The sequence below is a fragment of the Canis aureus genome, chromosome 9 (assembly GCF_053574225.1).
Source record: "Canis aureus isolate CA01 chromosome 9, VMU_Caureus_v.1.0, whole genome shotgun sequence".
In the NCBI taxonomy this organism is placed as follows: Eukaryota; Metazoa; Chordata; class Mammalia; order Carnivora; family Canidae; genus Canis; species Canis aureus.
In genome coordinates, this window is record NC_135619.1 from 46,560,963 (window position 1) to 46,585,538 (window position 24,576).

The following is a 24,576-nucleotide window of genomic DNA, read 5'->3' on the forward strand; positions in this document are numbered from 1 at the left end:
AAATTCTTTTTTTTTTTTTTTTTAGATTCCAACCATTCATTCATGAGGGACACAGAGACAGACAGAGGCAGAGACACAGGCAGAGGGAGAAGCAGGCTCCCTGCAAGGAGCCCATGTGGGACTTGATCCTGGACCCAGGGATCCAAAGGCAGATGCTCAACTGCTGAGCTACCCAGGCACCCTGCTTTGTGAGGAAATTCAATGTTCAGAGACCCCCCCAAAAAATAAAAGAAATAAAAAAGAAAAGAAAAAGAAAAAATCACTCAAGGGGAAAATATAACTAAAGAACATTTATTCATTTTTTTCACTAAGACTTTATCTTGAGGACATAACTAAACTGTCACCAGCCCCCCACCCCAACCTGAAGGGTTAGTACAATGAATGTTATAAAGCAGATATGAACAGTTTGAAGGACTGGAACCAACATTAACTGACAAACAACTTCCATCTAAATTATCATAAAAATGTTTAAGTAAAAAAAAAAAGGGAGGGAAAGGGGGCGATGGGGGTTTCAGATTGAACAAGATCCTTACATTTCATCTAATACATTCAATCCTGACTAGAGTATACCAAAATGGAAACAGGATTACTATAATACAAAACTTCCACTACAGCACGCTGTACACACCTGTGTTCCAAGCCCACCCCCATCCCCCTGCTGCTTCCAACTCCACTATTTCCCAGCCTGTTGGGCCTGCCGACGAAGGAGAACGTAGATCTTCTCTTTAATCCAGTCTTTGTTATATGGCTGGTATGTCTGGGTATCAGCTCGGTAACTGAGGAACAGAAAGGTAAAAGCAAAGTTATAAGGGTCAATTACTGTTGTGTTTTTAAAACTCTAAATTATAACTGCTCAATGATGGCACAGGTGTGCATGTTTGTACATGAACTTAATAAAAACAAAAGATCTGGGGTGTCTGGGTGGCTCCATCAGTAAGGCATCTGCCTTCGGCTCAGGTTGTGATCCCAGGGTCCTCGGATTGAGCATCACACAGGGCTCGCTGCTCAGTGGGGAGCCTGCATCTGTTGCTATCTCTTTCTCTCTCAAATAAAATCTTTAAAAAAATAAATAAATAGATAAAAGATCTGCTTACATTACTGTTGGATTTTAAGCGACAGGAACTTTAGACCACCAAGTATGAGCTTACAGCAGAAAAAGAAACCAATGTCTAGAAATCTTAAGTTAAATGCTCAATGTGTTACATATCTACTTTTTGACAGAGTATGACCAGAAAAAGTGTGTTCTTTCTCCTACCTAGTTACAACTTTTACTGTTTCTTTAGTAATTAAAAAAATTAAAAAACAGGGATCCCTGGGTGGCGCAGCGGTTTGGCGCCTGCCTTTGGCCCAGGGCGCGATCCCGGAGATTCGGGATCGAATCCCACGTCAGGCTCCCGGTGCATGGAGCCTGCTTCTCCCTCTGCCTGTGTCTCTGCCTCTCTCTCTCTCTCACTGTGTGCCTATCATGAATAAAAAAAAAAAAAAAAAAAAAAAAAAAAATTAAAAAACAAAAAACAAATAATGGTACAAACTTGAGTTTGCTGAATTTATTTAGAATTAACTAAAAATCTTTTTTTTTAATTTTTATTTATTTATGATAGTCAGAGAGAGAAAGAGAGAGGCAGAGACACAGGCAGAGGGAGAAGCAGGCTCCATGCACCGGGAGCCCGACATGGGATTCGATCCCGGGTCTCCAGGATCGCACCCTGGGCCAAAGGCAGGCACTAAACCGCTGCGCCACCCAGGGATCCCCTAGAATTAACTAAAAATCTTTAAAAAACATGTTACTACCACAAAGATTTCTTCCCTGTAAAGTATTTTTTTTTTTTCTTCCCTGTAAAGTATTAAGGAAGTCTTTTAACCTATATTTCAGGATTTGTTTTTTGTTTTTTTTTAAGTTTATTTGAGAGAGGGAGCACGTGTGTGTGCACAAAAGCACGGGTAGGGGCAGAGAGGGAGGGAGAAGCAGACTCCCCACTGAGCAGGGAGACTGATGTGGGATTGGATGCCAGGACCTGAGATCGTGACATGGACGGAAGGCAGACACTTAAACAACTGAGCCACCCAAGTGCCCCAGAATTTGCTTTTTAAAGTAAATCGTGTTAGAGGCTGGTAGAGAATTATTAGAAGATGTAACAAGCTTCAAAATGGCTCTAATCAGAAGAGGAGGGTCAAGAGAAACAACCAGCAGCATTAACAATGAGACTCCATAGGGACTCCAGGGGTTCTGAGGCCAAGGTATCACTGAATAACCAACCACTCGTATCTTTAGAAGACTCAAATAGTACAAACATTTCAGGTGATCTACCACTGAAATCTGGTTGGTTAATAAAATCATTTTTTGAGGTAAAAAACTAAGGCTAGAGTATAAAAAAAAGCAGACAATAAGTAGAGATTGCACAAATACAAACTATATCAGTGTTTCAAAGCCATGCGCACCATGTGGTCGAAACACTACATGGCACCCCAGAGAGACAAAGATGGACTTAGACTAAAGAATTAAAAAACAAAAACACCAAAACCCCCCAAAACCAACAACCAAACTTAGGGATATTTTAGAAAAACAAAATATCTAATTTATCAGTTATTTATCTGAACCAGAAGTTTCATTTAACTTCCCAGCAAAGAAATCATACACAAATGATAATACTAATGATTAAGTTACCAACTGCTAGGTATTACTTTAAGTACTTACCTAAATACACTCACTCAATCCTTATTACAACCCTGAGAGTAGATACTATTACCCCCACTCTTTTTAAAAAAGGAGGAAATCAAAAAACAAGCAACTTATTAGGTCAAAGAACAGCAACTTATTAGCTAAAGTGACTTGGGCAAGTAGCAGAAGCTTAAAACACTCCTGGACCAGTCCTCCCTCCACTACTGAGCTAGAAACCTATGCTCCAACTTTTGGCATGACAGACAAATTCCAAAGGAGGAACGTTTTATACCATTATCGTATTCTTCCCCTGAATAGTAAGGGCAGAATCTGGTTTATTAAAAATGCATAAACTTTCTACTTTTACAAAACGCTTAACCAAAATAAATGATTTAAAAAATTTTTAAATGTCCTTTTGTTATAATGAGAAATATTCAAAAAGGTCAAATAATTTCCTTTGAATATTTGTTATTCATGCTTAATTAAATAAGGGTTAGTCTAGTCTGCTTCAGATATGGTAGACTATAATATTTACGTCAACGTTGGAGAAGAACTTAAAAAAGAACTGGGGTGCCTGGGTGGCTCAGATGGTTAAGCATCTGCCTTTGACTGAGGTCATGGTCTTGGGGTCCTGGGATCAAGCCCTGCGTGGGGGGGTGTCCCCTGCTCAGTCTGCTCGCTCTCTCTCAAATGAATAAAATATTTTTTTAAAAACCAAAAATTTTGGGATCCCTGGGTGGCGCAGTGGTTTGGCGCCTGCCTTTGGCCCAGGGCGCGATCCTGGAGACCCGGGATCGAGTCCCACGTCGGGCTCCCGGTGCATGGAGCCTGCTTCTCCCTCTGCCTCTCTCTCTCTCTCTCTCTCTCTCTCTCTCTGTGTGTGTGACTATCATAAATAAATTAAAAAAAAAAAAAAAAAAAAAAACCAAAAATTTTCAGAGCCATATCAGGGTCAGACAGACTTACTTAAAATTTCATTTATTTGAAAGAAAGAAAAAACGCACAGGGAGAGGGACAAGCAGACTCTGCACTGAGTGTGGAGCCCACTCTGAGATCATGCCCTGAGATGAAATCAAGAGTCGGAGGCTTATCTGACTGAGCCACCAGGTGCCCCAATAAAATTTTCATATTGGGGTGCCCGGACAGTCCAGGTCATGATCTCAGGGTCCTGGGATCAAGTTCTGCGTCAGGCTCTACACTTAGCAGAGTGTCTGCTTGACCCTCTCCTATCCGTCTCTCACCAATCAGGTTCTCTCAAATAAATAAAATCTTTAAAAACAAAACAAAAAAACTTTTTTTAAAAATAAAAAAACAAAACAAAACAATTTTCTTATTAACACATTTCATTAAAGACCAGATCTGAATCACTGGAATGTTTTACATTATCAAAATAGAACTCAAATATTCCAAGGAAATATAAGTTTTCAACAGGAATCTTTGGTGGGATCCCAAGTCCTGACCTGATCCCAGTCATAATCCAGGAAGCAGAGAAAATGCCTGAGTTGGACATTATATATTTTTCAAAAACATATTTACTTCTAGGACAGTATCTGGCATGTAATATTCAAGCACCTGATGACACATTATAAGGTATTCTCACTTTCCTTTATCATGAAAACAGAATCATCTCAGTTTTTTTTTTTTTAAAGATTTATTTATTTATTTATTCATGATAGAAAGAGAGAGGAGAGGCAGAGACACAGGAGGAAGGAGAAGCAGGCTCCATGCCGGGAGCCTGACACAGGACTCGATCCCGGGAATCCAGGATCGCACCCTGGGCCAAAGGTTGGGGCCAAACCGCTGAGCCACCCAGGGATCCCAGAATCATCTTAGTTTTAATCCAAAGCCAACTGCTTTAAAACGACAATGATGGGGCAGCCTGGGTGTAGCACTGCCTTCCGCTCAGGGTGTGATCCTGGAGACCCCGGGATTGAGTCCCACATTGGGCTCCCTGCATGGGGCCTGCTTCTCCTTCTGCCTGTGTCTCTGCCACCCCCTCCCCGCCCCCCGCCGTGTCTCTCATGAATAAATAAATAAAATCTTAAAAAACAAAAAAATTGACAATGACTTTGAGGGGAAAAAACCTAAAACAGAACAACAAAACAACACCTAAGACTATTTGGTTTAAAAAGACCAAGAATCAGGACTTTGAACTTCTTAGCATTTTCTCTGCATACTAACTGTCAACAATTAGCAAAATTCTTAAGCTTTTCCTGTGCCTTTGGCTTTATGTTGCCAAATTAACTTGAGCCATATGTAGATGAAATATTACTGCACAGCAGCCAAACTGCAAAGATCAGGGTCAGGTACAGAGTACACTTGCAATACCACAAATCACCTCCAACAGCTGGATAAAGAACAGAAACATACACCTTAAGAGAGACGGTGGCTAATACTTACACAAGGCAGCTGAGGTCGGCCAGATCGTCAATAAAATCAAACAACTGGCTGATATCATATGTGATAGAGGGGCTGTTGGGATTCATTCTCTTCAGATGTTCTTCATACATTTTACAAACGCCTAAGGAGAAAAATCAAGATCTTACAAACTATATAAACTTCAGACATGAATAGCACATACATAACACTATACACACACACACACACACACATATATATATATAAAACAATGCCTTAGGGATCCCTGGGTGGCGCAGCGGTTTGGCGCCTGTCTTTGGCCCGGGGCGCGATCCTGGAGACCCGGGATCGAATCCCATGTCGGGCTCCCGGTGCATGGAGCCTGCTTCTCCCTCTGCCTGTGTCTCTGCCTCTCTCTCTCTCTCTCTCTCTCTGTGTGACTATCATAAATAAATAAAAATTAAAAAAAAAAAAACAATGCCATAATATTTCATTTTTATTTTTTAAAGGATTTTTTTTTATTTTAAAAATTATATTTATTCATGAGACACAGAGACACAAGGCAGAGGGAGAAGCAGGCTCCATGCAGGGAGCCCGATGTGGGACTTGATCCTTGGTCTCCAGGATCACACCTGGGGCTGAAGGCAGCGCTAAACCACTGAGCCAGCCAGGCTGCCCAGGATTTTATTTTTAAGTAATCTCTTCACCTAATGTGGGGCTTGAGCCTACAACCCTGCGATCAAGAGTTGCATACTCCACTGACTGAGCCAGCCAAGCACCCTCACATTTTATTTTTATTTATTTATTTAAATGGATTTAGTCTTTTTTTTTTTTTTTTTTAATGATAGTCACAGAGAGAGAAAGAGAGAGAGGCAGAGACACAGGCAGAGGGAGAAGCAGGCTCCATGCACCAGGAGCCCTATGTGGGACTCGATCCCGGGTCTCCAGGATCGCGCCCTAGGCCAAAGGCAGGCGCCAAACCGCTGCGCCACCCAGGGATCCCATTTTATTTTTAAAAGTCAGGCTGGGAAAATAACAAGTTGGTCACTTTTGTTTTAGTATTTGTCACTAGTAAATTATCTTTTAATTTTATGTATTTGCCAGAATGTTAAGTATTTTATGCCTTTAAAATAGAATAAAATGATTACTTCAAGTCATTAGGTCTAAAAGAACTTTAAAGGCCTGTCACATGAGAATTCAAACAAGTGATGACGCTGTAGGTCTTACCAGGTTTTCCCTTTTCTTTTAAACATTTTTTAAAAAGATTTACTTATTTAAAGATTTTATTTATTTATTTATTCATGAGAGACAGAGAGAGAGAGGCAGAGACAGGGAGCCTGATGTGGGACTCAATCCTGGGACTCCAGGATCACACCTTGGGCCAAAGGCAGGCACTAAACCACTGAGCCACCTAGGCGTCCCCTTTTAAAGATTTTATTTATTGATTTGAGAGAGAAAGAAGAGCAAGAGGGGAGAGCATGAGTGGGGGGAGGAGCAGAGGGAGAAGCAGATTTCCTACTGAGCAGGGAACCTGAAGTGGAGCTGGATCCCAGGACCCAAGGATCATGGCCTAAGCCAAAGGCAGATGCTTAACCAACTGAACAACCCAGGAGCCCCCAGGTTTTTCAATAAACAAATATTCCTAAAGCCTCTGTAAATAAAGAAAAACACCACACTTGGGAAAGATGGATGACAAAGAGGCTTTTCCATTCTGCTTTCAAATTTTGATACAATGCAAAAACAAATGAACAAAAACAAAACTGGCACTGAGGAAGAGATTATCATAAGAGTATTTTACTCAAGAGGCTGGACTCTGGATTCAGAGAGTTGAATTCTAGCTCTGTCCTTTACTAACGACTCCACCCCCAGAATCCTACCTGTCAAATGGTAAGGACAATATTCTCCATGGAGCTATGGGGAAGATTATATGAAATGATGCATATAAAAGCATTATCACATGTAAGAGCACAGAAGTACTCAAACACAAGTCATAAAAAGACATAAAATGAACAAAATCATTGATAGCAAGCACACATTCTTAACCTTATTATCTAAGGAGCATATTATTTTTTTATTCAGTGACATATCTTCTCTTGTTCCCACAAAATGGAAACATAACCTTTTCTGTCCATTCTCACTATCAAATGTTTTTAATACTCTTACGATGAATGAACAAATAAATGTCATCTGGGAAAACATGTCCTATCCTTTACGCTCAGGTCCTTTATGTACCTCTAAATTGATTTTATAAATTTCCCAATAGAAAGTAATATTCAACTACAGATCTATGAAAAGCTGAGTTAGGGTTTTTGACTGGTACTTTCCCCACACTGTGATCAAAGAGTATCACTCATGAGTTATCAAAGAGAAAGGTAAAAGTGGAAAGGAAATAATCAGAAAAATAAATTCACCATTTATCTTAAAAAGGCACTGACCCATTGCTACAATCATACTTAATGGTGAAAGACTGGAAACTTTCCCACTGAGATTAGGAAGCACACCAGAATATCTACTCTTGTTATTTATAGTCAACATCATTGTACTAGAGGTTCTGGCCAGGGTAATTTGACAAGAAAAAGAAACAACAGGCATTCAGATCAGGGGAAAAAAGGAAGTGCAACTATCTCTCTTCACAGAGGACACAATCTTATACACAGAACATCCTAAGGAAACCACACACACACACACACAAAACCATTAGGACAAACAATTGAATGCAACAGAATTGCAGGATGTAAGTTCATATACAAAATTCAACTCTATTTCTAAGCTCCAATAATGAACTATCTGAAGATGAAATTAAGAAAATGGCTCCATTTACAATAGCATCAAAAAATAAAATTCTTAAGAATAAATTTAATTTAGGGAACACCTGGGTGGCTCAGCAGTTGAGCATCTGCCTTTGGCTCAGGGTGTGATCCTGGAGTTCCGGAATCAAGTCCCACATTAGGCTCCTTGTGGGGACCTGCTTCTCCCTTATAAATAAATAAAATTTTTTTAAAGATTTTATTTATTTATTCATGAGAGAGACAGAGAGAGAGAGAGAGAGAGAGAGAGGCAGAGACATAGGTGGACGGAGAAGCAGGCTCCATGCAGGGAGCCCGATGTGGGACTCGATCCCGAACTCTGGGATCACACGAGCCAAAGGCAGATGCCCAACCACTGAACTACTCAGGCGTCCCAATACAAAGATAACTCGATGAAGAAAGAATTGTCTTTTCAACAAATGGTGCCAAAAGAATAAAGTTGGGTCCACACTTCACATTATATATAAATAATCAAAATGGCCCAGAGACCTAAATGTAAGAGCCCAACTATAACACATTTGGAAGAAAACACAAGCACAAATTTTCCTGACTGAACAAGGCAATGGCTTCTCAGATATGGCACCAAAACTATGAACATTAGAAAAAAAACATATAAATTGGAGTTCATCAAAATTTATAAATTTTTTTTATTTATTTATGATAGTCACACACACACACACAGAGAGAGAGAGAGAGAGAGAGAGAGAGAGAGAGAGAGAGGCAGGCAGAGACACAGGCAGAGGGAGAAGCAGGCTCCATGCACCGGGAGCCCGACATGGGATTCGATCCCGGGTCTCCAGGATCGCGCCCTGGGCCAAAAGCAGGCGCTAAACCGCTGAGCCACCCAGGGATCCCAGAGTTCATCAAAATTTAAACCTTTGGTGCTTCAAGGACACTATCGAGAAAGTGAAAAGACAAGACACAGACTAGGAGGAAATCTCTGCAAAACATATTATCTGATAAAGAATTAGTATCCAAGACATACAAAGAACTTATAAAACTCAACAATAAAAAAAATAAACACCTCATCTAAAAAGTGGGTTAGGGTTCTGAACAGACACCTTACCAAGGAAAATATACAAATGGCAAATAACTATTATAAAAAGATACACAACATATCATTAGAAAACTACAAATTAAAATGAGTTATCACTATATACCTATCAGAATCACAGAAATCCAGAACACTGACAGCACCAAATGTGGAGAAGAATGTGGAGCAATAGGAATTCTCATTCATTGCTGGTGAGAACACAGAATGGCACAGCCACATCTGAAGACAGTGTGTCAGCTTTTTACAAAGCTAAACACAATCTTACCATATGATGCAATGATCACATTCCTCAGCATTTACCTAAAGGGGTTGAAAACTTAGGCGCACATGAATGTTTGTAGCAGTTTTATTGTAACTGCCAATACGAGAAAGCAATTATGATGTCCTTTGGTGGGTAAATGGATAACCAAACTGTGGTATATCCAAATGATGGATTACTCAGAAATAAAAAGAAATGAGCTAGCTACCAGGCCATGAAGATATGGAAGAACCTTAAAAGGACACTCTTTTGGGACATCTGCATGGTTCAATTGGTTAAGCATATGACTTCAGCTCAAATCTCCATCTTAGGACTCTGAGATCCCCACTCAGTGGGGAATCTGCTGCTCTCTCTCTCTCTCTCTGCCCCTCCCCCTGCTTGTGCCCCTTCTAATACATAAATTAAGATCTTAAAAAACAAAAACAAAAAACCACTGTTTTGTGAAAGAGCCAACCTGAAAAAGCTATATACTACATAATTTCAACTACAGGACATTTTGGAAAAGGTTGACACTATGGAGGCATTTAAAAGACCAGTGGTTGCCAGAGATTTGGGGGGAGGAACAGGTAAAGCACCAGAGATTTTTCAGGGCAGTAAATGGTAGATACTTGTCAGTATTATAAATAAATCAAAACCCGTAAGATGTCCAAAACAAAGACTGAACACTAAAATAAACTATGGCCTTTAGTCAATAATGTATCAGTATTGGCTCTATAGTTGTAACTAATGTATCACACTAATATAGAATATAAGTAAGAGAAACTGAAAAGAGAGAGTAGGGAAGAAGGGGTGTGATGGAATTCTCTGTACTTTGAACCAATTTTCCTGTAAGCCTACAACTATCCTAAAAAACTTAATTTAAAAAGACATGGAAGAACCTTAAATGCATATTGCTAAATGAAACAAGACCGTCCAACTCTGACATTCTGAAAAAGGCAAAACTATGGAGGTGGCAAGGAGACCAACAGTTGCCAGGACAGCAGAAGGTGAAGTAGGGATGAATGAACAAGTGCAGCACAGGGATTTTTAGGTAAGTGAAAATTATTCTGTATGATACTGTAACGATGAATATATGTTATGCATCTAGTAAAATCCACAGAACTGTACAACATGAAGGGCCCAATATAAGCTTTAGTTAATAACAGATTTTAGTTAACAGTAGACTTTAGTTAGTAATAATAATGTAGCAATATTGGGTTTACCAGGGCACCTGGGTGGCTCAGTTGGTTAAGCATCTGCCTTCGGCGGCTCAGGTCATGATCTTAGGGTACTGGGATCAAGCCCAAGCTGGGTTCCCTGCTTAGCAGGGTGTCTGCTTCTCCCTCTGCCCCTCTCCCCCTCTCCCCGCTTGTTTGCATGGGCACTCTCTCTCTCACAAATAAATAATCCTTAAAAAAAAAAATACTGGTTTCATCAACTGCAACAAACGTACCACATCAACGTTAAGTGTTATTATTATTTTTGTTAAGGTGTTATTAATGGGAGACACTGTGGAGGTGAGGAAAGGGAGTACGTTAGGAACCCTGTATTTTCTGTTCAGTTTTTCTGTAAACCTTGAGCTGCTCTAGAAATAAAGTGTATTAATGAAAAAGAGAAAGTTAGGATTCATTAAAATAGCAAAGGTTGGCAGAGTATTGTGAAATTAAAGACCAAACATAATACAGGTAAGACAATAATGTGCTAAGGCAGAACGTGCACAGAGTCTACCTGAATGGTCAGCAAAGGAAAGGTCCTAAAATGAGGGAAGGACAAGAGCTGCTCTTCTTTGAAAATTAAGAGAATCTACAATCAGGAAGGCATGGTACCAATTACCTAGAAGCTGTCTCTAATTATTACCAGTAGTTTTTTCCCCCCACAGATCTACCCATTGTTGGCTTTATAAGGACAGATTTTAAGGCTAACCCAGTTAGCTCTGGATAATCAACAAATTCAAGGACATGCCCAATTGCAAAAACAGTGACTATAAAATCTTTATAGAAAGAAGTGAAGAACCGGAATCCCTGGGTGGCGCAGCGGTTTAGCCCTGCCTTTGGCCCAGGGCGAGATCCTGGAGACCCGGGATCGAATCCCACGTCAGGCTCCTGGCGCATGGAGCCTACTTCTCCCTCTGCCTATGTCTCTGCCTCTCTCTCTCTCTCTCTATCATAAATAAATAATTAAAAAAAAAAAAAAAGAAAGAAGAACGGACAATTTGCTAAAAAGGGTGCAGAATGTGCACAACTGGTTTACTCGATATAATGATTAAATGTAAGGATGAATCCAATTTGTGATGATCCAATCTATGCGCTCTCATCTAATGGTTTACTGAGTAAAGCAGCATTAAGGGCTAATAGTTCCCTTCAGGGTGGTGTCAGCTTATCAAGTACACAATAAATTATACTTATTTGGTTCCATTTGCCTTTATTCTCTGAGCTAATTTTTATCTTCTAACGCTGATGGAGTATACTCAAACCTCAAAAGCTTTTAATGCTTATTTGTTCAATCAGCAGACTAATAGGTTCTGAAGGTATCCCTAGAGCCTGTCTTAACAACTCTATAGTGTTTGAGTCTAACCAGAATACACAAGAACTGTAAGATATTTACATAATGAATAACGGAATATCAACAGAGGGAGGCTTCAGAAGGCCATTCACTGTAATCACGGGAGCTGGATTTAAAAAAAAAATACTTGCAGCAGAAGGACAATACCTATAATCAATGTTTCAATTTTCAACAAATACGGTCCCTAGTATCTTCTTCCTTCCTGGCTCAAATTAATAACTTGAGAAATCTGGAGGAAAAACAAGCCTAGTTCCTAAATGAGACATATTCTAATAGTGAAGATCAAGAAAACAAAAATAAAAACTCTTCATTAGTGCTTAAACTCACCTTCCATGCATTCATTCACAGATTCATAGTCAGCGTAAGTTCTGCCTTCTGGCCTCTTGGTAGGCTGTACCAGCAAAATGGTGTGAGACTGCAGGGAGAAAAGGGATTTCAATTTAAGTTTCTAACTCATATTTGAGAAATTCATAGTATGATATAAAAACTCTAGTCATGACACAAATGATCATTGGTTATTAATGCACTATTAATCAGGGTGCTCTTCTTACATTTATGCTTTTGTTCAAGTGTGGTGTCAGATGATGGCTGAACAACTCTGTAAGGTCTCTTCGGACTCCCTGTCCTTAAGGGCTGCTTTCTGCAACTGTTGTACTTACTGCCTCTAAGCATTCAGCATGAGTTACCTTCTACTGTTTTTTCTTCCTTTCTTCCCAACTAGATTATAAACCCACTTAGATTTTCTATCTCCACTGGTCACTTTCTATCTCCAGCCCTATTAAGTGCCTTAAAAAAAAAAAATTTATTCGTTCATGAGACATACAGAGAGAAAGAGACATAGGCAGAGGGAGAAGCAGGCTCCCTGTGGGGAGCCCGATGTGGGACTTTGACAACCTGAGTCAAAGGCAGCCATTCAACTACTGAGCCACCCAGGTGCCCCTATTAAGTGCTTTAATAAAAATTTAGAAGTAGGCTGAGAAAAAGAGAAATACTATTTATGACTGTAAGTAGTGGATCTATGTTCTTTTTCTATCCTTAGCACAATAACGGAGTCACAGTAGTCGTATCAGTCACTACTATTTAATTTTGTTCTCATTCTGATGAAAATTAAGGGACTAATTTACTTCAAAAAAGTAATGATATGCAAACGGCTATTCAATACGCTACTTTTTACATCTAGTCTTAAAGTGAACTTCTGAGAAAGCTCACTATTTTCAATACTTAGTACTCAAAGACAACGATTAAAAACGAAGAAAAAAAATGACTAAATTTACAAAACTGTAGCTGAAATGGGTATTATTTTTAAGTGGCAGTATTTTGCTTTTAACATTTTAAGACCAGAAAGCTTCCCAAACCAGTTTTGGTCACTTTCTTTTTACTGGAGCTATTTCCAAAGCCGTTTGGTTTTATTAAAAAAAAACAAATATGTATGCAAAATACAAGTACACGTAAACAAATACATACATACTTCTCACAACAGAAAAATAAGGTTGCAAAACCTAAGTCAGGAAAAGGTACACAGATATACTTTAATAAAATCCTTATTCTGATTACCAAGCAGATGTAAACCACTTTAATGAATAGTTAATCTGGTCCTACTCTTAAAATTCTTACACATGAACTGAGTCATCCTTCTACTGCTACAGAAATATTACAATACACAGGACTAGGTCATTAGCTTCAGGTGCTTCTGCCAAACTACCAAAAAACCCCACAAAAAATCCCCACCCCTTGAAGCTTGTCTTTAATAAAGCAGAAATACATACGACGACTGAACCAATAATTGTTTGCTTTATCTACAAATTCGTAGCTCTTAAAGCCACTTGGACTGAGAAGGTATTATCACTGCTATTTGCTCACCCAGAAAGGCTCCGTTGGTATTAACTGCTGTCCCTTCCTTAGATTTTAATCTTACCATTATAACACGTTACCAAAGAGTGACATAAAGGGCAGAGAAAGAAGGGAAACTCAGAGATACAGAGTCTTCCAAAAGTCACACTGCCAATTATGACGAAACAAGAAAGAACTGGAGACCCAGCCTTCCGATTGCTCAGTCGCCTCTGGGAGACCACGTTGGGTCAAACACTTAAAAACACCCCAATTCAGAAAGGTGCAACCTCAGAGAGTTCCTTGTTAACAACAGCTGCGTAACCTGTTAACGTTTAACCCCAGCGATCAGAAAACCGAGGTTGAAGTGCGGAAGAACCAAGATTCCTCATAATCCCTGTGGATCACCTTCTTTTTGGCGGAATTAAAAAAAAATAATAGTAAATAAAAATGAAATAAAAAAAACAAAAACAAAAACACGAACAAAATACCCACTCACTGCACTACCACCCCGATCCGATTCTAAGGAACCTGGACCCTCAGCTGAGCCCATCTTCTTTTCAGCTTTGAGTCCCAGAGAGAATGAGTAAGAACAGGATTGAGGGCCGGGAGAAACGCCAGATCAGGCCTCTGGGGTCTCGGAAAAGAGGGGAAAGAAACGTTGTATGTCTGTTTGAGGACGGAGCCCAGCAAAACAAAAGGGGATGCCTGAGAAAGCACGCTACAAAGCAAAGACGACCCCTCCCGGCCCACACGCTGGGCGCAGCACACCCCATCTGTCAGCTTCAGGCGCAGGTTTGTCAGGCATCCCTCGGCCATTGTTCCCACATCGGGCCAGACTCTGGGGGAAAAGCGCAGCATCCCCACGCAGCTCGCGGGAGGAAGCGCATCCTCCGCACCGCACGCCTCGCCGGACCTCGGCCGCGGGCGCGCAAACGCAGGGCGGACCTGGGCGGACCCGGGCGGACCCGGGCTCCGGGGCCTAGCGCCAGGCCCAGCGGCCCCGCGGCCCCGCGGCGGGAAGGGGAGAGGTCGCGCCACAAGCTGGCGGGCCGGGGAGCTGCACTCTCGCGCTGGATGGGCTGGGGACAAGATGTACACGGCTGGGATCGCCTCAGAGGCCGGGGGATCGGGGAGCCGCCGAGGCCTTTCTCACCATCGCGCCAAACTCTCTCGCCGCAGCCGCTGCCGACACCGCCGCCGCACACGAGCTTAGCCGCAACGCCGCCAACAGCCAATCCCCGCGAGAGGAGCCGCCGGAAGTCGTCAGAAACGCACCGCGAAAGAGCCTTTTGGACCATAGAAGCGAACATATTTCCGGCAGCTAGAGCGGATACCGACTCTGGCTCAGCCATCTTGGATAAGGGCGAGGAGCTAGATACAGGTAATTGCTCCAGAACTGGAAAAATAATCGTTTCTTCTCAAAAAAAAAAAATCGTTTCTTCTCGAGACACGGTCTTCCATATTCTCGCCATTAGACGCACGACTAGAGTGAACACAGATATATATGGACTCTGACACCAGACCTCTTTAATTAGCCCTACTCAAAAATGGCGGTAGCCTAAGAATCCCGGGCCATAGGTCGGTTGTAACCCGGAAGTACTCTTCTAAAGGAGGGGGCGGTGAAGCAATCCGGAAGTGGATGTAATGAAGAGGTGCCACTTGGCGGCCATGGCAGCTGTAGTATCGGTGGCTCCGGGTCGAGGCCCAGCGGAGTGGAGTAATATGGGCAGCACCGGGTATAGGGCAGAGACAGCTTTGTATCAGCTTCCCTGCTGAACCCCTAAGCCCATCGTTAGAGACCTGCGGGACTCTTTGCCCGTTCTAGACTCGGAGGAGAGTTTGCCGGGACTGGTGGGCTGGTCCCAGCCTGGGGGAAGACTGCCCCGGGGACGTAGGGGCGCCGGGAGAACGAACAAGTCTGCTCGAGTTTTCCTTTTTCTTGCTGCCATCTGGGACGTTGTCCGTGGAGGAAGTGGGCCCATTGTGCCACCCCTCCGACGATTGAAGAAATCGCTCTTTTGCATACCTTTAACCGTAAACCCCAGGGAATCCAGTGACTGGCATCTGAAAACGCAGGGGCCGGGACCTGAGATTGATGAAAGTTCTCTCTGGTGCTAATATCAGCAAAAAGGGGCTAGTTCCAGGCGCGTTCCAGAGAAAGGGGTTTCTGAACACATCTAGTGGGGAGGACGGACGACCTGGAAAGTCCCCTTGTTCTGTTGGAATCACTATACGCGTTTAAGAACCTAAGGACCCTTTGAGGCCCCTGAAAATTTGCAGTTCTGGTGGCGGTGGGCAAATAAAGGAGGACAGAATGGATGATTTCATCTCCATTAGTCTGCTCTCTCTGGCTATGTTGGTGGGATGTTACGTGGCTGGAATCGTTCCCTTGGCTGTTAATTTCTCTGAGGTAAGAAATTCTCAGTTTTCTGTCAGCTTTCAGGATGGCTGGTAGGAAGTAGGGACAGTTGTAAAGAAAGGGAAGCTGCTTCCCCAACGTATCTCAGAGCTAAAGGTCTTACTAAGAAAGACTGTCTTCTAACAAGATACATAGAGGGGATCCCCGGGTGGCTCAGCGGTTTAGCACCTGCCTTTGGCCCAGGGCAGGATCCTGGGGCCCCGGGATCGAGTCCTGCATGGGGCGCCTTGCATGGAGCCTGCTTCTCCCTCTGCCTGTGTCTCTGCCTCTCTCTGTGTGTGTGTCTCTCATGAATAAATAAATAAAATCTTTAAAAAAATAAAAAAGATACATAGAATTTCATAATAGAAAGGAACCTTATTTTAAGCACCGGAGTCCTTAACGTGGGGTGGGCAGACCCCCTGGAGATCCTGGGGTACTCTGAATCTTGTGAAATTGCATACAAAAATTTAGGGCTCTGTGTATTTTCCTGGAAAGAAGCACCATAACGTTCTTTTGATTCCCAGGGATTCCAAGGAATCAAGGTTCCAGTTGCTCTCAAGAAATGTAAATGGAGACTATTATTTGTCCATATACGTAGAAATCAGTATTACTCCTCATTTGGAGAAAATAAAGCATAGTTTTTGTGGGGGGGAAGGTAGTCTTTTGGATTAGAATCCAAAAGTTTTCCGGCGTTTTGAATTTTTTTGTGTTAGAATGAAGATGAGAAAAATAGATTTTTAAAAAGATTTTATTTATATATTCATGAGAGACACACAGAGAGAGGCGAAGACACAGGCAGAGGGAGAAGCAGGCTCCCTGTGGGGAGCCCCCTGCAAGACTTGATCACAGGACCCTGTGATCAGGACCTGAGCCAAAGGCAGACAGACGCTCAACCACTGAACCACCCAGGCGTCCCTAAATCAGATTGTTCTTAACTCACATTTCCTTTTATTTATTTATTTAATTTTTTTTTAAAGATTTATTTATTTGTTCATGAGAACACACAAAGAGAGAGAGGCGGAGACACAGGCGGAGGTAGAAGCAGGCTCCACGCAGGGAGCGGGACGTGGGACTTAATCCTGGGACTTCAGGATCATGCCCTGGGCCAAAGGCAGGCGCCAAACCGCTGAGCCACCCAGGGATCCCTCACATTTCCTTTTAAAGAAAGAGGGCACTAGAATGGATATTTGAAGTTGTTTCAGATCTGCTTAGAAATGAATTTTCTGTTAATATGTTTTAACATTTGGGTTAATTTGTTAATTTGTCATTACTTGACCAGCCATTAGTGAGGAAGAAAGATGAAACCATTGTTCAGTGAAAATGCAGATAAGTTCTTCATAAAGAGTTCACAACATGCACAGTGCTCAAAAGATTTAGTGAGGAAAAACTACTACATTCGGAGGGAACAGTATTTCATGAGTATCTTGGGGTTCAGCAGTAAAATAGGCCCAGTTTCACTGCCAGTCCTGAAAGAACTTCGTGAAAGAGCAAGCTGGTAGTCATACCAAAGCTACCCCACAGACTTTTACTTTGTTAGAGTAGCAGAGTATTTATTTTTATTATTATTGATTTGTGTCTATTCCCTCAAGGCAGCAGTTGGCTAGAGCTGAGTATCAGGAGATGGTCACAGCACTCCTTGGCCTTGAAGCCTACTTCACTCATTTGGGCCGCCTGTCCGGGGCTTTGTGAGCCTGCTTTATTCTGACGTGAACCATATTTTCGAATAGCTGCATTAGAATTTAATTGACCTTATTAGCACTGACATTTGTGAGATTTAAGTTGGTTTATATATTTAAAAACTGAGGTAACATTTATCAAAAATTATAGTTAATTCAAATAAATCAGTAAAACTTTTTATTTCTATAAAATGGTTAGAGCTTTTCCAATATCAGTATTTTCTTGAACTGTCTTGATTGATTTTTGTGATATGCAGGTATCTATTTTCTTTTTCACTGAAACGAAATGTGTCCATGTGTGGTGTAACTAACCAAGGCATTAATAAAGATAATCAGTATGATGTGTCATTTATGGCTATCTGAATTGATGGCCAAGTGGTCTTTTCCAACTGTAGGTCTTAAAATGCTATAAATCATATTCATAATGTCTGTTTATTATTGCAATAGGAACAGTGCATCGAGCTGTTAGAATAAAAATGAAAGTTACATATAACTTAGACATTTTAGAATTCAACTGTTTTCAGTCTTCTAGAAATTAAACATTTTTTTCTAGACAGATTATACTATTGTAGATTGATGTATCATGAAACTAGTGAGATGATAAATTTGTAAAAAATAAATTTCATTCACGGGGGCAGGGAAGCACAGTTTCTACTCTTAGAAAATAGCTCCCTAGGTTCCTACATTGGCTAAACTACTTTTTAAGGGAATCTGGCTTTTCTTAGGGACTAGGGTTATTATAAATAAAGAGACCAATAAATCTAATTTGTTTTACAGTTCATTTTCATGTAAATGAAAAGATATGCTATTTATTCATGTTCTTAATTTATCTGCTATTCTGTCATTCAGTACTATTTTTTTCCTCAGAATTTCTCAGATCTGGAATAAAAGTTCAAAAAACCATTAATTATGGCAGGATTATTATTTAGAAATGAGCTAAAATTAAGTAACCTGGAAATTGCTGTAGCAGTAGTGCCTACCTGCTGTATCTGACCATCTAAAAGAGGTTTATGTGACATTGATCTCTGTCACTTTTTTCAACATTCCTTGCCCCCAAACTAACTTTCTTGATGCTTTTCTAACTTCTTGCTTTCTGACATAGCGACTTTACCTTTATGCCTAAATGATTTCTAAAACAAAGGAAAAGATATCTGATTCTTGAAAGCACTTAATGAGTAAGTGATTTTCAGGATGCTCTCTTCTTCAAGCATATGGTAAGGAGAAAAAGTAAACTTATGAAGGAGGCCAAAGCATACCTTACATAAAGGATGTCCCGTGTGGTGAAGGAGTTGGAACCTCTAGGTTGAGCACTATCTTATAATGTTAGATTCAGTTGTTAACGAGCTCCCTTTGGCTCTAAAGGAAAAAGCTGTGTAAGTAGGTTGGGAGCCTACAATTAACATTACCTAGAATTAACCCCGCTTAGCAGGTGCTCTGATTGATGAATGAAGTTAAACTATAAACCATAACCAAAATGGGATTTTAGATTGATTATCTGAGGATTGTTACTTATCTGAGTATGTCTCCTCTTTGCCACAGAGCTGGTAACATGAGCAAGCTGTTTGCACCAGAGCTCTAGGGCAGTGCTCCTTCAACGATCTGATAAATGACTAGTTTTTGTTTTTGTTTAATCTCCATTCCATTGCAGACCAATATATATAAATATATTGAATACAAATTAAATACTAAGAAAATGAAATGGAAAAAAAGACATATAAAATATAAGCCCCAATGTAGTGTTATGTTTAATAGATACACTTCAGTATGTTTGTTACTCCTATAATTATAATATTCGTATTCTATAAGATATTTTGAAGGCTTAGTCTCAGTTTATATTTTTCTTGTTGCAGACCAGTTTGGATTATAATGCCATGTTCTTCACGTGTTAAGAGTATGGATCCATAGGTACGCAGATGAAAGTAATGCTGCTCTTATAAAGAATTCAAGGTATTACTAATGCACAAATTTCCCAGGGACTGTCTGGGACAGGTAGTAATCCAAAATCAGTGTTACCATTTGAGCAAGCTATTTAACATCAAAATGTCTTCTTTTAAATGACCTTATAGGATTGTTGTGAGGATGTAATGAATTAATAGAAGTGCAAGGCTGTATTCTAGAACATAATAACTTTAGAAAATGTTGAGGATTGTTCTCCTTACTGATTATAAAAACTTCTTTAAGGTTTTCATTTTTAGAATTTTGTTCTAAAAAAAAGAATTTTGTTCTAAATTATAATTTAAAAATTTTTATTTTGGAACAGACTTCTAATAATGGGTAAACTCTTCTCTCCCCCTCTCTGACTACCAGAAACTTCTCAGCAATTTGTTTGGAATCTGTAAGGTCGTGTTTGGGGGTTGGCATTCCTATTCACCATGAATGTTCCATTTGGAGAGACCAAGCCTTCTCCTCTAGTCTACCTGCTCAATATTTTTCTTAGTATTTATTTATTTTTTTTTAATTTTTTATTTATTTATGATAGGCACACAGTGAGAGAGAGAGAGGCAGACACAGGCAGAGGGAGAAGCAGGCTCCATGCACTGGGAGTCCGACGTGGGATTCGATCCCGGGTCTCCAGGATCGCGCCCTGGGCCAAAGGCAGGCACTAAACCGCTGCGCCACCCAGGGATCCCTTTTTCTTAGTATTTAGCTTTCTTCATTAATTCTCATTTTAAGCCTTGTTTTGTTTTTCATGTGTTTAAAGTTTTATGTCTCACTATAATAACTGACTTGTTCAATAATAGATATTTTGGGGCTTTGAGTTACAAGAAATCAGACGTTTGTGACTGAAGAAGAAATTTGTCCAGTATGCTCTTCTCCAACAATTGGTTCTTTTTGAAGTAGATATGACAAAGTTGCATTTTTCGGGGCTTTTCCATTGTCTGGTATATTAACATTTTATTCTTCTCAGGTAATGCAATAGATGTTAATGTTATGCCTGTTTGGAATTTCATTTCTAAATTCAAACATTTTACACTTTGCATTCTAATTTACCCATATCTGGAAAGCATCAGTAACTTTGCCTTTCCTCAGATTATTGTTTTATGAGGTTATTGTTTCATAAGCATCTCTCCCTGATAAAAGTATTTGGATCACATAAGATCTAGATTCAATATTTTCCTGAAAAACTTTCTTTTCCGTAGGATATTATATGGATAAATGTTAATTGACATTTATCTGCTTAATAATATTTATAATAGTTAATGCTTATTGAGCTCCTTCTGTGTAGTGCCAGGCACTAAATGTGCATTTTCTCATTTAATCTTCAGGAGGAGACTGTGAGGTCTCCTGTTAAGCCTCACTTTACAAATGTGCATACTCTAGCTCAGAGAGTATGGTAGACACTGGTAGAGATGGGATTTGAAACTAAGTCAGTTTGATTACCAGTCCAAAGCACTTGACCATTAGATAGTACTTCCTTTTCTGATGAAGACTGTAAAGAAGGAATGAAATATTAGCACCTTAGCTCACAGATTAGGAACGTCTTAACACCACTAACATTATCTCCATTAGTTCCCCAAATTAGGATTATCTTTTGACATCATTCACATTCTACCTTCCACAGTATATCTTCTACCTTATGTTTTTTGTTTTTTTTTTTAAGATTTTATTTATTTATTCATGAGGAACACACACACACACAGAAAGAGAGAGAGAGGCAGAGACACAGGCAGTGGGAGAAGCAGCCTCCATCCAGGGAGCCTGACATGGGACTTGATGCCGGGTCTCCAGGAACTCACCCTGGGCTGAAGGCGGCGCTAAACCGCTGAGCCACCCGGGCTGCTCTCTTCTACCTTATGTTTTGTCAGTGTAGTAGGATTGAAACTACAGAGGTAAACCATCTTCAAATAGCATCGAAACCTTTAAGAAAGAGTGGAATATGTCTTAAATGCCCTTTAAGTCAACACCTGCCAAGTTAGAATCTGAAGCAATTCCCATTTTGAACTATCCAAAATTAATTTCATATTTGATGTCTTCATAGTCAAGTCAGTTATAAATTATCATGTTCAAGAATTCATATCTTTTTTTAAGGGAAGAAGACCTGAAATGGATTCAGAATGCTTCTGTATGTGACTTAACTTTTCCTTTAATTGAAAAAGATGTGCAACTTTGTTGAATGATAACAAGGTTTAAGGTCCTCTATAGCTCAGTTTGGAATTCCAGGTAACAAGTCATAATGCTTAGTGTAAGTACAGGTATTTCTTTTCTTTTCTTTCTTTTTTTTTTTAATTTTTATTTATTTATGATAGTCACACAGAGAGAGAGAGAGAGGCAGAGACATAGGCAGAGGGAGAAGCAGGCTCCGTGCACCGGGAGCCCGACGTGGGATTCGATCCCGGGTCTCCAGGATCGTGCCCTGGGCCAAAGGCAGGCGCTAAACCACTGTGCCACCCAGGGATCCCAGTACAGGTATTTCTTAAACCTATGACAGAATTCTAGAAGTCTCAATCCTCCTCAAATACTAATAAGGAATGCCTAATTTTATTGAAATAAAATAGAAATAAGTAAAAAAAAAAATAGAAATAAGTATTAGTTGTTCTGGAAATTCTTCTGCCTTGGTTATATAGATTTTTAAGTGATGAGATCTTGAGTTTAACTACTAGGTAAGTACATCATACTATCTATCGTAAGCCCTGTATTTCTCTGGGAATCAGTTTTTAGTAACCAAAAAATGATACCCTGGCTTCTGTACCTTGTGTGTTCCTTTCATTAAATCTTTAAGCATTTGACAGTGGCAAATTGGGGAAACAAGATGGGTGCTAAAAGCAAATAATGAAAACAATGAAATGGGTTTTGTAGTGAAGCGGTTTAGCATAGTGTTTAAGAGTATAGATTCTGGGATGGAACTAGAAGGTATTATGCTAAGCAAAATAAATCCATCAGAGAAGACAAATACCATATGATTTCACTCATGTAGAATTTAAGAAACAAAATGTGCATATAGGGGAAGAGAAAGAAAAATAAAATAAGATGAAAATAGGGAGGCAAACCTTAGGAGACTCTTAACTCTAGGATAAACAGGTTTATTGGAGGGGAGATAGGTGGGGGGATGGAGTAGCTGAGTGATGGGCATAATGAAGGCGCGATGAAATGAGCACTGGGTGTTGTTTACAATTGATGAGTCACTAAATTCTACCCCTGAAACTAGTAATACAGTGTATGTTAATGAAATTGAATTTAAATAAAGAAAAAAGAGAGTATAGGTTCTGCAGCTAACTTACATAGATTCAGATGGTGGCTCTGCCATTTGCTGCCTGTTGTGGACCTGGACAAATCACTTGACCTTTTGTAAAGTGAGAATAATAGAAGTACCTATTTTATAGGATTGTTGTGAGGATTAAATGAATTAATGTATGTAAGGTGATTATAATAGGACGTGCTTGGCACAATCAGTACTTAATAGTTATTATATAATATAGATGAAGGAGAATATTGGTAGCACCTCTTTGTGTACAACTTGTTCATCCAGAAACTTCATTAATCTAAAGCACCAGAAAAGTCTGTGAGTAGCTAAATAGGCAGCCTGAAGAGCAAGCATTTTACTTGCTCTCTTCTGTTCTTGGCTTCACTTGGCTTCTGTGTATCTCTTTTTGTAATTCTAGTAGGTTAGTATGCCAGTTATCAATTTATTGCCTCTCAGCTTTAAATTTACTCTTCATTGACTACTCTACAGAAATGAATCTGGGCCCTTTAAGTAGTTTTCCTTTGCCAGCTGGCAGACTCTTGCATTTTGTCAATAAAGGATACTGGAGAGAAATTGTAAGAGGAAAGGTTTTTTCTTTCTAGGTCCATGCTTGCTTGCTCTTGGGCAACTACTCTGGCAACAATTCCTATAGCACAGGCAACCACCTTCCCCAGTGCCCTGCTTCTCCAGTGCAAGCTTCTGCAGCACACACGTTTGATTTCTCTGGCCTCCAGCTGGGCTTCTCCAGAGCCCACCTCCTGCATTGCAGGCAGGTTTTCAAGCCACAGCCTCCTGCCGAACACATACTTCTCCAGCACCCAGCAGTCAGTAGTTCTCACTGGCACCACCCTGCCTTGGTTAGTTTTATGGAATAGGAGAATCTCTTCAATAAGACACTTCCCCTTGACAGTTTTCTCCAACAGCCAAGAGTGCAGATTTCCAGCAAGTTCCACCAGTGTGGCACCACAGAAACTTCTCTACCTCTAATATTGTGCTTTAAAATCAGTATAGTTTTGGTCTTCCTGTTTTTGGCACAGAGGTCCTAAAACCTTTGGAATTTCCAGAGTGAAGAGAGCCATACAGTTGTTTTTTGTCATGTGAATGAGATGATTTTTAGAATGTTCCTCGTAACCTAAGGTTGGTGGCTGATTGCCTCAACCATGTGCTTGAAAGGTTGGGACCTTCATTGCCAACCTGGAAGGGAGAGGGGCTGAAGGTTAAATCAATTGCCTGTGGCCAGCCAATGATTTAATGAATCATGCCTATGTAATGAAGCCTTCATAAAAACCCGGAAAGACAGGGTTCAGAGAGCTTCTTGGTTAATGAATACATAGAGGTGCTGGGAGAGTTTATGCCTTGAGGGGGCACAGAAGCTGTGCATCCTTTCCCCTTACCTGGCCCTGTGCATCTCTTCCATCTGGTTTTATCTGATATCTTTTTATAATAAACCAATTAATCTCATAAGTAAAATGTTTCTTTGAGTTCTGTGAACCACTGTAGCAGATTAATCAAACCCAAGAAGAGGAGGTCAGTCAGTCAGAAACACAGGTGACAACCTGGACTTGCACATAGCTGGGGTGCAGGAGTGCGAGAGCACCCAGCTCCGGAGTGTGGGGGTCCCAAACAGGCGAGATTCAGCCACTCGCTGCTGACAACATCTAAAGGCAAAGAGACAAGTCATGGTGAAATGAGAAAGGAGTTTATTTCAGTGAGGCCAACACTGGGAAGACTGGAGACTAGTTTCTCAAAAGACTGTCTTCAAAGTGCTCACGATATTTCCAGGTCATATGAGGAAAATGTGGGACAAAG

At 40.4% G+C, this 24,576-nt stretch overlaps 2 protein-coding genes across 3 annotated transcripts in view; one reads left to right on the forward strand and one right to left on the reverse strand.

Moving 5' to 3' along the window:
• Window positions 1-275: 275 nt before the first annotated feature.
• On the reverse strand, window positions 276-14,815 carry ERH (ERH mRNA splicing and mitosis factor). Its single transcript, XM_077909761.1, has 4 exons — window positions 14,662-14,815; window positions 12,006-12,093; window positions 5,060-5,180; window positions 276-776 (listed from the first exon to the last, which is right to left on the reverse strand). Exons 1-4 carry the CDS (start codon window positions 14,662-14,664, stop codon window positions 674-676), a joined length of 315 nt encoding a protein of 104 aa, XP_077765887.1. The 5' UTR covers window positions 14,665-14,815; the 3' UTR covers window positions 276-673.
• Window positions 14,816-14,933: 118 nt separating this feature from the next.
• SLC39A9 (solute carrier family 39 member 9) overlaps window positions 14,934-24,576 on the forward strand; it is a 44,203-nt gene continuing 34,560 nt past the window's right edge. The window contains exon 1 of one of the 2 annotated variants that reach the window (XM_077909760.1): window positions 14,934-15,918. In XM_077909760.1, the coding sequence (XP_077765886.1) occupies window positions 15,823-15,918 (96 nt within the window). In that variant the 5' untranslated portion in view covers window positions 14,934-15,822. The remainder of the gene's footprint in view (window positions 15,919-24,576) is intronic. The other variant, XM_077909759.1, reaches the window with a different exon arrangement.

Bases quoted from the DNA above. Each gene is read 5' to 3' on its own strand.
- ERH (XM_077909761.1), bottom strand. The intron at 5,181-12,005 runs GTGAGTTTAAGC...TTTTCTCCTTAG, and splicing joins TGTGAATGAATGCATGGAAG to GCGTTTGTAAAATGTATGAA. The intron at 777-5,059 runs GTAAGTATTAGC...TCTGTTCCTCAG, and splicing joins GCCGACCTCAGCTGCCTTGT to TTACCGAGCTGATACCCAGA.